This window comes from Lontra canadensis, unplaced genomic scaffold, assembly GCF_010015895.1.
Source record: "Lontra canadensis isolate GAN:19392208 unplaced genomic scaffold, GSC_riverotter_1.0 scaffold36, whole genome shotgun sequence".
Lineage (NCBI taxonomy): Eukaryota > Metazoa > Chordata > Mammalia > Carnivora > Mustelidae > Lontra > Lontra canadensis.
The window spans coordinates 7,880,134-7,893,158 of NW_022631030.1; the positions used below are offsets into that span (position 1 = coordinate 7,880,134).

At 55.9% G+C, this 13,025-nt stretch overlaps 1 protein-coding gene across 12 annotated transcripts in view; it reads left to right on the forward strand.

The window, feature by feature from the left end:
* The window catches only part of GRAMD1B (GRAM domain containing 1B), a 242,103-nt gene that overhangs the window by 201,441 nt on the left and 27,637 nt on the right, over window positions 1-13,025 (forward strand). For 10 of the 12 annotated variants that reach the window (XM_032868780.1, XM_032868783.1, XM_032868785.1 and 7 more), the window contains 2 exons: window positions 404-478; window positions 1,895-1,915. In XM_032868780.1, the coding sequence (XP_032724671.1) occupies window positions 404-478; window positions 1,895-1,915 (96 nt within the window). The remainder of the gene's footprint in view (window positions 1-403; window positions 479-1,894; window positions 1,916-13,025) is intronic. The other 2 variants (XM_032868776.1, XM_032868777.1) reach the window with 1 other exon arrangement.

The window sequence follows — 13,025 nt, forward strand, 5'->3', positions numbered from 1 at the left end:
AAAAATCCACTTCTGTACCTTAGGCAGGAGCGAGAACACCACATAGGAATAATCGTAAAGGTTCTTGGGTCCCCACTCCCAGCCCAAGTTCATTCCCATTCCCCCTTCCCTCCTGGGGTCTTCTGTGAAAGCCAGGACAGTGGGGTAAGGAGCCAGGGGGCAGGTGACAGAGCATTTTCTCAACTGTGAAGCAGGTGTCTGAGGGCCTGGCTTTGGGTTGATGAAGTGCTGGGACCTGAGGGGCCATGGAGGCTGACGGCACCTCTCCACTGCTGGGGGATGGGGCTCAGGGAATGCCTGCACAGCCTCGTGCCATGTGATCTCAGGGCGGGCCCCAGGAGCGAAGACCTCCGAAGGCACAGGTCAGGGCAGACGCAGCCTGTGCCCCATCCCTCTCCTCCAGGTACGGGTGGCCTTTGCCAGATGTTTGCAGGCGAAGACTGTGACTGTAGCTCCCTCAGCAGGGCAACAGTTGGTTGTAAGTAGTCAGATGGGGCCCCTTTCCCCGCTAAGACCTCTGGATTAGAGGAGAGGGTAAGGCCGTGGTTTGAGCATGTGGCTTGCAGATGGGCCATAGTGACAGCCTTTGTTGGGAAGCGACTATGGGGAGAGCATCTAGAGAGTTCTTCTGGTGGAGAGAGAGAGAGCTGGCGAAGGGGGAGGTCGCATGACCATGCTTTAGTCACCCGCCCTCCACCCCCACCAGAGACATTCCCAGTAGACATTCTGAGCCCGTGACTGACCTTTCTTTCCCTTACGAGTCTGGACCTGTTAGACAAGGTGGGGGGAGGATGAAGGTTGCAGTTGGGCCCAGAATCCCCACCTCTGTGTAGTGGTTGACATGCAGGCACAGTTTCCCCGACCTAGTGATTCTCGCTGCAGTTAATGCCTTTGGCAAGCTTCTTAGTACCGAAAATACTCCATCTCCAGTCTAAACCTGTTGGGTCAGCACCTCAAGGGTTGGGGCCCAGCAGCTCTGTGTGTGTGTGTGTGTGTGTGTGTGTGTGCGCGCGCGCGCGTGTGCGTGCACGCACACGTGCGCTCCTATCTGCCTGCCTGTCTGTCTTCCAAGCGGGGTGTGCATAAAGGACTCCTGGCCATAGAGATTGGAGGTAGACAGAGCACAGTATCAGCCACGCCTCTCAGTTGCCATGAAAACGAGTCACCTTTGCCCAGGGCCGGGAGCCGAGAGCACCTGGATTCTGGACCTGGCCCGGAGTCTTGATTTTGTGGGTAACAGAATGACAGCACCTCGAAGCTGGGAGGCACCATTAGCAATGATGAGTTTCGACCTTCCTCCCAGGGCAGAACCCCTGGTACTCCCCAGCCTCTCTCACCTCATCGGCCAGTTGTGGAGTGGAAGGAGAAATGGCCTCCTCTGCTCCCCGAGAACGTAGCTGGAAGAGGTTTCCAGGCAGCCCCTTCTCTTCCTTTCCCCGAAGGGTCCCCTCCTGCCTTGCGCAGAGGGGCTGACTTGGGGCGGAAGGCTGGGTTGGTCTCCGTCTGCACTTTGCTTCTGGTCAGGGCCCATCTGGGGACTGGGTCTCGGATGCCTGCCGCGCATCCTCCCCCCCCCCCCCCATCAGAGAAGCTCGTGATGGGGCTCCGACTCCCTGCCAGCTGAGCTCTGGCTGGTGCTGCCGCTGCCTGCCGCCCCGACCTTGCTGAGGCTTCCAGCATGGACCTGCCCTGGGCCTCCTTTCTGGATCTGTCTTGAGAAAGGAGGACCCCTCTCGAGCAGCCACCTGGGAAGCATTCAGCTGCATTGGGGTTCCTCTTCCCTGCCCGCCCTCTGCTGTCTGTGTAACCTTCCCTCAGGAGGCCGGGCCTACCCTGGCCATTCCCGCTATCTCTTCCCTGACTAATGGTACCTTCTCTTATTTTGTCCTTTCAGAAAAGCCAGAGTTGGTATAATGTAAGTATCCCTGTTTCTCTTCTGGTCGTGTGCATGGGAAGCGGGGGTGTGGGGGGAGGGTGGGAGCGGTCGGAAGGGAGAGGGGTGGAGTGCGGTTGGGCTGCCCCAGGGGCTTGAGCCAGCTGATGGGCTCCCTGGCTGGCCCCCGCCCCTAAAGACCAAACACGCTGGTTATCCTCTCTGCAGCAGGACAGGACTGCTGGTGATGGAGGCTTTGATTCAGGACAGACCAAGGAGGGATGGCCCTCCTTATCCTCCCTTACACTTGTGGACAGGGCTCCTCCAGCCCCAGTGGAGGGGACCAGGCGGGGGAGGCATCCAAAGACCACACGAATTCTGGGATGGGGACAGCTCCGGGGCCTAAACTTAGGACCAAGGCTTCCTTCCCTTAGTTAAGACATTTTGGGGAAAATGCAGCCAGACTTTTCTCTGATAGTAGAGAGGCCATTCCATGTAATGGAATTTGACCTCTGCCCCAAGGCCCACCTCAGCTAGCCCAAGAGGCGTGTGCCTTCTAGAAGACAACCACTGCTCTTGGGTCTGTCGTGCAGGTGTAGCGTGGGGTCGTCCGTGGTGGCGGCTCACCCAGCCACTCCGTAGCCAGAACTAATGTTGTGGACTAAGCCGTCCCGTCCAGGACCACAGCCCCCACTACACAGACTGGGCGGCAGCTTTTTGAACCCCCCACCCCCACCCAGAGAGCAGCTGACTGAGGTCTCAGCCATCCGGCCACACTGTACTCTGCCCTCTGGGTCTGGGCCGCAGAGGGCCTGGCCTCAGGCCGCCGTCGTTCCCGCCCAGGGCCTGGCTCCCCACACTTGGTCTGCTTAATCATGCAGGTACCACTGCCCACTGCCCCTGGCCAGGCTGTACCCCAGGGGGCCTCATGGGCATGTGGAAGGAGTGGGGGAGAAGGTAGCTGGGAGCGAGGGGGGCTGTGCATGCCTGGGGGGGGGAGGGGAGGCTTGCATTTCATGTAGGGGCTTGTTTCTGATCCTAGGGGTGGGGTGGGGTGGGGTGGGGGGATATTTTCACACACGGCTCAGGGATGCCTGGTCAGCCCTGTGGCTTCTGACCTCTTGCTGCTCAGCGGCCCTGCCTGTCCCTGGGGAGCTCTGCCCACCGAGCCCGGCGCCCCCGAGGTGGAGGCTGGAGGGCTGCACTGACGGGGTTGAGCTGTGGGCTGAGGTGGGCTGAGGTGGCCTGTGTCGAGGAGAAGCCAGACGACGCCCCCTCGTTCCCCAGCCCTTCCCTTTGGACCTGCCGTGGTCTTCAGCCCCCGCGCCGCCGCTTAGAGCTCAAATCCTGGAGGCAACAGAAGCTGCTTCTGTGAGGGAGGAGTGGGGGGGGCCACTTTCTTGGGAGGCATGTGGGGCCTCCAGCATCCTTTGCCTGACAAAGCCTCCACCACTCTGAGCGGCATTGCAAAATTAGTGCCCCAGAGGGAACAGGAAACAGGTGGCTGCAGACATGTTAGACCTTTGAAACAGCCAAATCTGGACCTGCAGGTCCCCCCACCCCCTTGTCGCTCTCTTTCTGTCAGTCAGGCTCTTCTGTTCCAGCTCTTTCCCTTTCCTTGACTCCATGCCCTTTGTCTTTGGCTCCTCCGCTCCTTTCTCTGATTTCCATTCTGGGATTGGCTCCCCCTCCCTCTCTGCTACCAGCCAGCAGGTTTTCCTTCCCCTCCGTGGCTTCCCCATTCCGTCACCTCGGGGCCTCCCTCCGCCCCCACAGGCCCAGCGGGCCCCTGAGCCCTCGCAGAGTGAGGAATAGGAATGGATGCCAGTCACCGCAAGGGCCCAGAACTCAGGGGCTCTGGTGACACATAAGGGGGAGACGGCAGAGGAGCTGAGAGTGGTCAGACCCGCTTCCTGCCTGAGCCCGGCAGCTGGAGACCCTCCCTGATTGCGCAATGGGCCCCCATGCAAGGTCGTCTCCCAGGCCTTCCTGGGACTCACAGATGGTCAGTGTCTCCTCCAGCCTCCCGTCCCTCGCCCCAAATAAATTACAGAAGCATGACAGACTCCCCACTTGGCACAAATCATTAACTCATAGAGGCCAAGTGCACAAGGGACTAAATGCCCCTAACCGCCCCCTCTCTGGGACGTGTGCTCTCGCTTTGGGGCGTCTTGCAGACTCCAGGCAGCCCATCCAGAGATGTCTTCTTGTGGCTCCCTTTTCCTTGGCTGTGTTTCCACGTTGCAGGCAGATCTGGCTCCTTCCATGTGCCCGGGTCCTGCTCTGCTTCCTCGGTGGAAGCCTGGGGCGGGCAGGGACGGGTTGCAGAACGGAGTGATGTGGAGGAGGGGCAGGGAAATGGTAGGGAGACTCTGGGAGGCCGAGAGGGGACAGGGGGGACCTCCAGCCAGCCTAAGCTGCAGGAGGGAAAGGAGCAGCTGCTGTGTCAGGGAGAGCCCTAGAAGGGCTGGCTTCATGCAGCCCCGGGCTGCTGCTCCTGCAAAAACCCTGCTCTCTCCCTGAGACCGAGACGATACCCTGGCTCTGGACTGCCAGCTTCTGGGTGTCTGTGGAGGAAGCAAGGTGCTACCTGCCCCACACAGCTAGTGTCACCCCATCTCTGCCCGCTTGGATCTTGTCAGCGGGCCTATCTGCAGCACGGGACTGAGTGTGGTCGTTCCCCTAGGCACTGTTGTCCTGCCCTGATCAGGAAGCTACCACCTGGGGGTTTCCCCAGAGCCACGTGACTCGGGGCCCATGGTGTGGGATACCCGCAGTCTTCCCAGCGCTTGCACCCTTGAGGGGCTGACACCCCCCTGCCGTGCGCCGTATGTGTCTGTGCTCTTGAGAGCACAAGCCTCAGGCTCCCTAGCACTGCCTTCCAATAATACATCCACAGTTTTCCAGAAGGCACTTAACTTGGCCTTTGTGTTGCCCCATCTCCCCTTCTCCATGCTGCCAACAGCCCTCTTTGACACTCAGGGGAGCACTGTAGCTGGGTTGCTGCTTAGGGGGCCATCCTTATGTGGATAGGCAAAGGCTTTGTCATCCCAGCTCCGGGACAGTCACATGTGCCCTGGTCAGCTTCCGGACCGGGCATCCTCGTGGAGCTGCTGACCATTGAGAGAACATCTGGGGTTGTTGAGTAGCTTGGGTCTGCTAGGAAGGAGGCTCACCCAGCATTTCCCCAGCCCCTTCCTTTACCTTCCTCTCTTCCACATTTTACTTTTCCCCCCGCCTCTGATACTTGTGTTTATTTTTCTTGCCAGAATAACACAAAGCATAGGGATAATGAGCAGACTTCTGTAATTTCCTGGGGCAAGATTCCACTATTCTACTTTCAAAGGTGGTATTTATGATAAATATTCACTAATTTATTTATTTTTACTTTTTTTTTTTTTAAAGATTTTATTTATTTATTTGACGGACAGAGATCACAAGTAGGCAGAGAGGCAGGCAGAGAGAGAGAGAGGAGGAGGAAAGCTCCCCGCGGAGCAGAGAGCCCGATGTGGGACTCGATCCCAGGACCCTGGGATCGTGACCTGAGCCGAAGGCAGAGGCTTTAACCCACTGAGCCACCCAGGCGCCCCTTATTTTTACATTTTTTAATTTAAATTCACTATAATTAACATACATCTGCATTGTTAGTTTCAGAGGCAGAATTCAGGGATTCGTCAGTTGCATGCAACACTCAGCGCTCAGTCCATCACGTGCCCTCATCCATGTCCATCACCCAGTTACCCTGTCCCCTCAGCCTCCTCCCCTCCAGCAGCTCTCAGTTTGTTTCCTAGAGTTGAGAATCTCTTATGGTTTCTCTCCCTCTCTGATTTCATCTTATTTTAGTTTTCCTTCCCTTCCCCTATGTTCATCTGTTTTGTTTCTTAAATTCCACAGAGTGAAGTCATACGGTGTTTGTCTTTCCAACTGACTTCTATAGCTTAGCATCGTGACCCTCTAGTTCCATCCACATCATTGCCAATGACGAGACGTCATTCTCTGTGATGGCTGCGTACTGTTCCATTGTGTATCGATACCACATCTTCATTATCCATTCATCTGTCAATGGACAGATGTCTGGGCTCTTTCCATAGTTTGGCTTTTGTGGACGTGGCTGCTATAAACATTGGGGTGCACGTGCCCCTTCAAATCACTGTGTTTATATCCTTTGGGTAAAAACCCAGTAGAGCAGTTGCTTGGTTGTAGGGTAGCTCTATTTTAACTTGTGGAGGAACTTCTGTCCTGTGTTGTGGACTGGCTGCACCAGCTTGCATCCCCCCCAGCAGTGGAAGAGGGTTCCGCTTTCCCCGCCAACATCTGTCAAGGTTTCCTGACTTGTTAATTTTAGCCATTCTGACTGGTGTGAGCTGCCATCTCGTTGTTCCACATTTTACTTTCACCTAACCCGGCCCGGGGTGAGCTGTCACCATGATGGCAGACCACTCTGGCCTGAAGAGCGGGGACCGTGGAGGGAAGTGGCTGGACTCCAGGGACACGCAGAAAGGCTAAAGCATGAGAGCTTCTCGTCTCTAGCCAGAGATATGCTATGCAGGTCAAGTAGGGTGTGAAGGGCGCGTGGGTGGCCCAGTGGGTTAAGCCTCTGTCTTCGGCTCACGTCATGATCCCAGGGTCCTGGGATCGAGCCCCGCATCGGGCTCTCTGCTCAGCAGGGAGCCTGCTTCCCCCACCCTTCTCTGCCTGTCTCTCTGCCTGCTTATGATCTCTGTCTGTCAGATGAATAAATAAAATCTTAAAAAAAAAAAAAAAGAGTAGGCTGTGAAGGCAGGGCAAGCTACAACTGCCTTAAGGCCTTCTCAGGCTTGATTATATCCATGCCCCCTTACGTTTGTGTCCCCCCGCCAACTTACTTGATGATCCCAGCTTTTTTTTTTTTTTTAAAGATTTTATTTATTTATTTGACAGACAGAGATCACAAGTAGGCAGAAAGAGAGGAGGAAGCAGGCTCCTCACTGAGCAGAGAGCCCGATGCGGGACTCGATCCCAGCACCCTGAGCTCATGAGCTGAGCCGAAGGCAGTGGCTTAACCCACTGAGCCACACTGGCGCCCGATGATCCCAGCTTTATTCATCAAGGCTCCCAGCTTGAGAGGCGCAGCCCCAGTAGACATGAAGTGGTGGGATAAGCACAAACAGGGCTTTAGTTTCAGTAGGAAGCCGAGGGCAAGGTTGGAGGTGGGAGGGGTGTATTCTGTCCCCCAGAAATGGCCCCTGTTGGGTGCAGTAGGCTTGCATCTTGGATGAAGGGGTCAGGAGTCTCCTGCTCGGTGCCTCGCCTTGTGTGGACACAGGTAACTGTCCTCAGCGGCTTCACCCCTTCCTGGGGGGTCAGTTGTCGTGACAGCCCAGAGAAGCAACTTGTCTGAGGTCCTAAGTTAGGAGCCTAGGCCCTGGCGGCTGGGAGAGACTTAGAGCCCAAGCTCCCCTCGATGCCCCGGGATGGGGGCGCTGGCTTTTTTGATGGGGAGGAAGGGATAGCACCGGTCCTGTGGGATGGCCAAGTAGGTCTGCCGGCATGAGATTGAGAGCCAGAGAACAAAGCCTTGTGGGCATGAAATGGGGACATTAGGGGGACAGCATAGAAAGTAGAAGTTCAGAGACAGGACTTGCGGCCTATAGCCCCGTGTGCTTCCGTCAGCTCTGCCCATCTCCCCACTGTTACCTACCCAGAGTCTTGGAAGAGTCTCTTGACTTCCGCTTCCCGGACTCCCATCCTTCACCTTCTCCAGAATGGTCCCCACTCCCATGATGAGGTCACCCTCTCAATCTCATTCCCCTCTTTACCTTTCTGTGTGAGGCTGTCCCACCTGCATCTCTCTCCTTTCTTTGCTCATTGCCACCCTCCCCGCCCCAAGCCCCACATCTGGCTCCTCCCTACCTGGCTTTGGTTGGAGGGCCAGGATTTGAAGGTCTTAATTGATTTCTTCCCAGGTGAGTGTAGTACTCCACCAAAATCCATCTGTTTTTCTCTTGGGTTCCTCGACCCCACCCCTCCGGTGTTATACCCAGGGAGGGGGTACCATTTGGTCCCAGCTCCCAGTGTTTGCCATCCAGTTAATGTTTATCTCAGGGTCAATGCCTTCTCCTCAGGCCGGGAGCTGCCTGCCGCCCTGCCCTGCCCAGCCCATTCCATCGTGGGGGTTGTAGGAGACAAAGGCTGAGCACTGAGACTTGTCTCCCTGGGGTTCTCTCTCTCGGGTGTGTCCTGACTCCATCTCACCCAGTACCTATAGCCGTCAGGCCCATAGCGATATGGAAATGTTTGCGGAATTACTTGAAGGATTCAGCTTTCGTGGTCTATACACTGCCTAGATCTTGGGGTCTGGTATGGCCCAAAAAGGGAGGCATTCTGGTCACCCCGGAAAATGGAACTACCGGGGTTCCCATCCCACACTGCAAAGGATAGGGCTGCCGTACGTGGAGCAGAGAAGCTTGAGTGTATGGTCTGGAGTGTTGGCAGGGATCGAGCACCAAGAAGTGCATACAGAGTTTGGGATCTGGGTGGCTGTGCACACGTCAGATGCAGTATACAGAGGAACAGGAGCAGGATATAAGGAACATGTACATTTGGCAAAGGGTTTCTGAGCAGCAGGTCATGCTCTGCTGTAGAAGACAGAACTGTTTGAGGCGTAGATCCCTCCTGGAGAGGATGATAACCTGATGGAGGAACCCTGCTGCGTGGGTAACGTGGAGGCCGAGAGGCTGGGTCCAGTGTGCAATGTTGAGAGACAGGAGTTTGGGGAAGGATTCAGACTCCTTGTCTACTTCCTAACACTGTTTAACCAGGAGACTCTGGGTTCCTCAGAGTCAGAATCTTCGGGGAGTCAAGAATCTCCATTTTTTTAAGCTTTATTTTTAGAGAGAGAGAGAAGGGGAGGGGCAGAGGGAGAAGGAGGGCGAATCTCAAGCAGACTCCCCGTGGAGTGCAGAGCCTGACGTGGGCTCTGTCTTGTGACCCCAAGATCGCGACCTGAGCTGAAACCAAGGGTCAGATGCTTTGCCTCGAGCCACCCAGGCGCCCCTAGGATTTCCATTTTCAGTGCATTCGTTAGCTCTGTTTAGAGTCTGCTCGTGTTGGAGTCCTGCTGGCTCAGACCTCAGAGTCTCCCAAGAGGCACCAGTCCTCATCACGTTCGGGCTTGGGACCCTCGCTACATGGAGGGCATTGCCGTGGAGGGCGAGGCAGGTGCCCCATTTGTTTCAAAGGTCTAACTTTTCCTGGGGACCCATGTCTTCCCAGTCCCGATGCTATGCATTTGCTGCCCCGGTTTCTCTGTCTAGATCCCTTCCTGGCCCCACTGGCCTGACTCTCATTCCTCTGCTTCCCTAAGTTCTCGCTGTTTCCTTTTAACCCCCGCTGGGGCCAAAGTTTCTGGTCTTAGCATTGCTAGTTGGCCCTCAGGGTCTGAGGAGCAGCCTGGGAATCCTCTTGGCCTGGATTCCCCCTCCTGCTAGTGCTGGAGGCAGGGGAGGGTCCCCGGAACTGAAGACCTCAACTTCTCCAGGCAATCTGCCCAACTTCTCCCAACCAGTATATCCGGGGAGAGAGGAGTCAAACTCCAGTCCCCCTGCTGGTGCGATGCACACCCGGAGGTCCGTGGACCAGTGGGACAGTGACAGGAGTGTGCTTCAGAAGTCCCTGGCTATTAGCGTCTCCAATTTCAGATTTCATCATAGCAGCCGTGCCCCTGGCACCTCCCCCTCCCTTCCCCTCCTCCCCTCCCCCCAGAGCCCTGGCCAGCTACTTTCCATTGCAGGAAACATCTGCTGGGGAGGCCAGACTAGGCCGAGGGGTTACTGGAGGACGTTGGCCAGTACCATCACCCAGATCCTGTAACTTGAGGCATGTGTAGGACTCCGGCCCTGCCCACCCACCCACCCTGCCTCCCCCCTGCCATGGGCGGCTCTAACAAAGAAGTTGTTTGCTGGTCAGCTCAGGAGAGCACGTTGTGGGGAAGGAAAGGGGTGTGTGTGTAGGGGTGGGGGTGAGAACAGGCCTTGTTGCCACAGCCAGTGGTGGCCGCTCTGCCTGGGAGAGGGCTGTGAGTCATAGGGACCAGTGCCCGCCCAGCGGAGAGATTGCACAGTGAACGGGCTGCCTTATGGGACGGGCCAGACGGCGCTGGGAAGCCAGGAGTTCATTCTCTCCCCGGAGTTTCTGACCAACTGTGAGCGGGGTGTGAGGAATTGGCGGGGTGCACCCCTGGACCTGGCTGTGGGGTCGTCATCTTCCTGTGCGGCGTGTCCCATCAGGGGCCTGCTGTCCGGAGCCCTCCTGCTGGCTCTGTGCACCTGCCGTGTCGTCTGCCTCTTCTGGCCTCAGCTGGCCTCTCGGAGTGGCTGTCCACACTGACCAGGAGGAGGGGTCCCACCGCATCCTCTCTGGGTCACCTTCAGCCCAAAGACCAGCCACCTTGTGGGAGCCAAAGTGGGGTGAAGCAGAACCTGGCCATGGGACACTGGCCAGCCAGCCTGTCCCAAGAGCCATGCTGACCACACCCTCCCGCTTGTGAGGTTTCGTGCTGGGAACGGAGCTCTGGGAGACAGAAGGAGGCCAGTCAGGGTCACACAGACCCTCTGCCGAGAAGCCAGCGGTTTGCCTATCTGCATTACGAGGCTGATTGTTTTTCATCCTGAGGGCACAGTCGGGAACCAGAGCTCCAGGATCTGGGCTCCCTGGGGAGGAGGAACCGTGGGTAGCGATGGAATCTTTGACTGAGTCGGGGGTCCTCTTGAGCCTCCTGCTGGAGCAGGACAGCCAGCCTTTGCAGTGGTACCTGAAGAAGTTTCCGGATCCACCTGTTGGTGCAGAACTCTGCTGCTGGCATGAATCTGAGGAGATCCCAGCCGTGAGTGTGCATCCCAACTTCTCTGGGCCCGTGTGACCATTCTGCCGCACCCCTGTAATTCCCTACTCACTCCTGCTGCCTGAGGGCCCCCCCACCTGACCATCCTTGAACCAAAATCCTCTGACCATTTTAAATTAAAGTAGGTGTGCCACGCCTCACTTTCCGAGGAAATTGCTCTAAGAGCACAGGGGTGGGAGACAGAGGGTCGAGGTCTTTTGCGTCAAAAGGATATATGCCGGTGAGGGGGTTGACCTGACATGTCTCTAGAGTCTGGGAGGCAGAGGCCCGCCTGCCATCCATACTGGCAGCCTGGGAGAACGAGGGCACTGATCTCCAAGGCTGTTAAGGAGTTCCTGCACCCAGGTCAGTTTTGATAGAACTGGCTGAGTTGAGAGCTTAGCTGGCATTGCCCTCCCTCTCCCTCGGCCATAGCTTTGTTTGGAGGGGAGGAGAGGAGAGGAGCGGCTCCCTCCGTTTGCCACCAGTCTGGTTGGGAGATGACGGCCAGACGCCAAGCACCTATCTCTACCTCTGTCGATGCCTGAGTTCTCTGTGGAGGCGAGAGAGAGGGAGGGGCGAGGCAGCTATGTGGAGAGCACGTGAGAACAGGAGGACTTCCAGTCTTGGATAATTGGTTGCCTGGTGCCTGGTTAACACCTGAGGGGGCCTAGGAAGACTCGCCTGCTGGAGACTTTTTTTTTTTTTTAATTTTTTAAAGAAATTTAATTGTAAAGAACCTAAAGCTTAACCATCTGGAGTATTTGTAAGGATTTCTCAGTTCTGTAGCGTTAAGTGCATTCACATTGTCTGCACCCAGCTTCCAGAATTTTTTCATCTTGAAACACTGAAGCTTTATTACCACCCCCTGGGGCGGGGAGGAGACCACTCGTGGGCATGAGAGACGAGTGGGTGCCCCCAAGGATGTGAGTGTCTCATCGCCTCGGAGGGTGTGCTCTCCTGGGGCATCCGTGTTGCCCTCTTGGGACCAAGACCGTGAGGCGCCATCACAGAACAGTGGCTCAGACCAGGGACCCTGGGGCAGGCTGCTTCGGTTTTGTGCTCTCCTCTCCCACTTCGGAATCACATGCTTTAGACAAGTTGCTTCACCTCTCTGTGCCTCAACTTCCTAGTGTATAAAATGGGATAAGGGAAACAGCCTGTGGTCCGGTGAAATGATGCATGTGAAGGGCTAATGGTAACACGGGGTGCGTGGTAATGACTCATTTCATGTTCGCTCAGCTGTAGCTGTACAGGGTCGCTTAGGCATAATTAGGAACTTAGCGATGATCAGGTGGGCGAGCAGGGGTTTTCATTGTGTGGGCTGTGTTCTGTAAGGCCAGGGCGCTGGCTGGATTGGCTATCTTGGTATCAGTTTGGGATCAACCTATGGGCCAGAGGAGTGTGGTATTTGGAGGTTTTTTTTTAATAGCCATAAAAGTCAGAGGATAGGTTGACTTCTAGATATTCACTCCCAGTGGCCCTGATGCTTGGCTCAGAGATACAGCAGGTGACTTTGGGGTTCTACAGCACAGCGTGCCTTTGGGGAAGGTAGCTGTGCATTGACTACTACCAGGATGGCTCGTTTTATAAACCAGCCAAGATAAGTTTCAAAGCCAAATTAACTATAGACAGCATAGCTGAAAGCACTGTCTTCTCTCTCTGTCCTGGAAATCCTCCCCCAAACTGAAGTCCTGCCATTCCTTTCTCCAGCTTCCTGAAACATTCCCCTTGCCTCTAGCACAAAAGCCAACAGGCCACTTTGAGCTCGGCTAGCCAAGCAGGTGCCCTGAACACAGTCAGACCACAGCCCGAGCTTGCTCGAGGGCCACTCAGCTTTGCAGAAAGCCAGAAGTTACTGACTAAAGCACGTCGTGTTGCTGCCACAGCTGTATACCGGTGCATTGCCAAGGAAGTGGGTGGAAAGTGTAAATGGCCAAGACCTACCTGACACCACCATCAGGACAATCTGGGGCGCTCCCGGCATGAGTAGGCTGGTCAGTGACTCACCTGGCTGGAGGACAGGTGTCTCTCTGTCGTGATGCGTGGCTCTTCCTGGGTTGTGCCCTCGTCTTCATGTGTCATCCTTGGGTGCCTTTCAGCCACAGCATATGCTGCCTTTTTTTTTTTTTTTTTTTTTTTTTATGATTGTAAGCTTAGATCAGGTTTCCTGTCTGTTCAACTGACTAAGGGAATTTCCAGGGAGGATTTGCTAAGACAGTTTATGGGGATAGGTCTGCACCCAAAAAGCACAGGCTCTGGTGGTGGCTCAGGGGGAGCCAAGGACCTGGG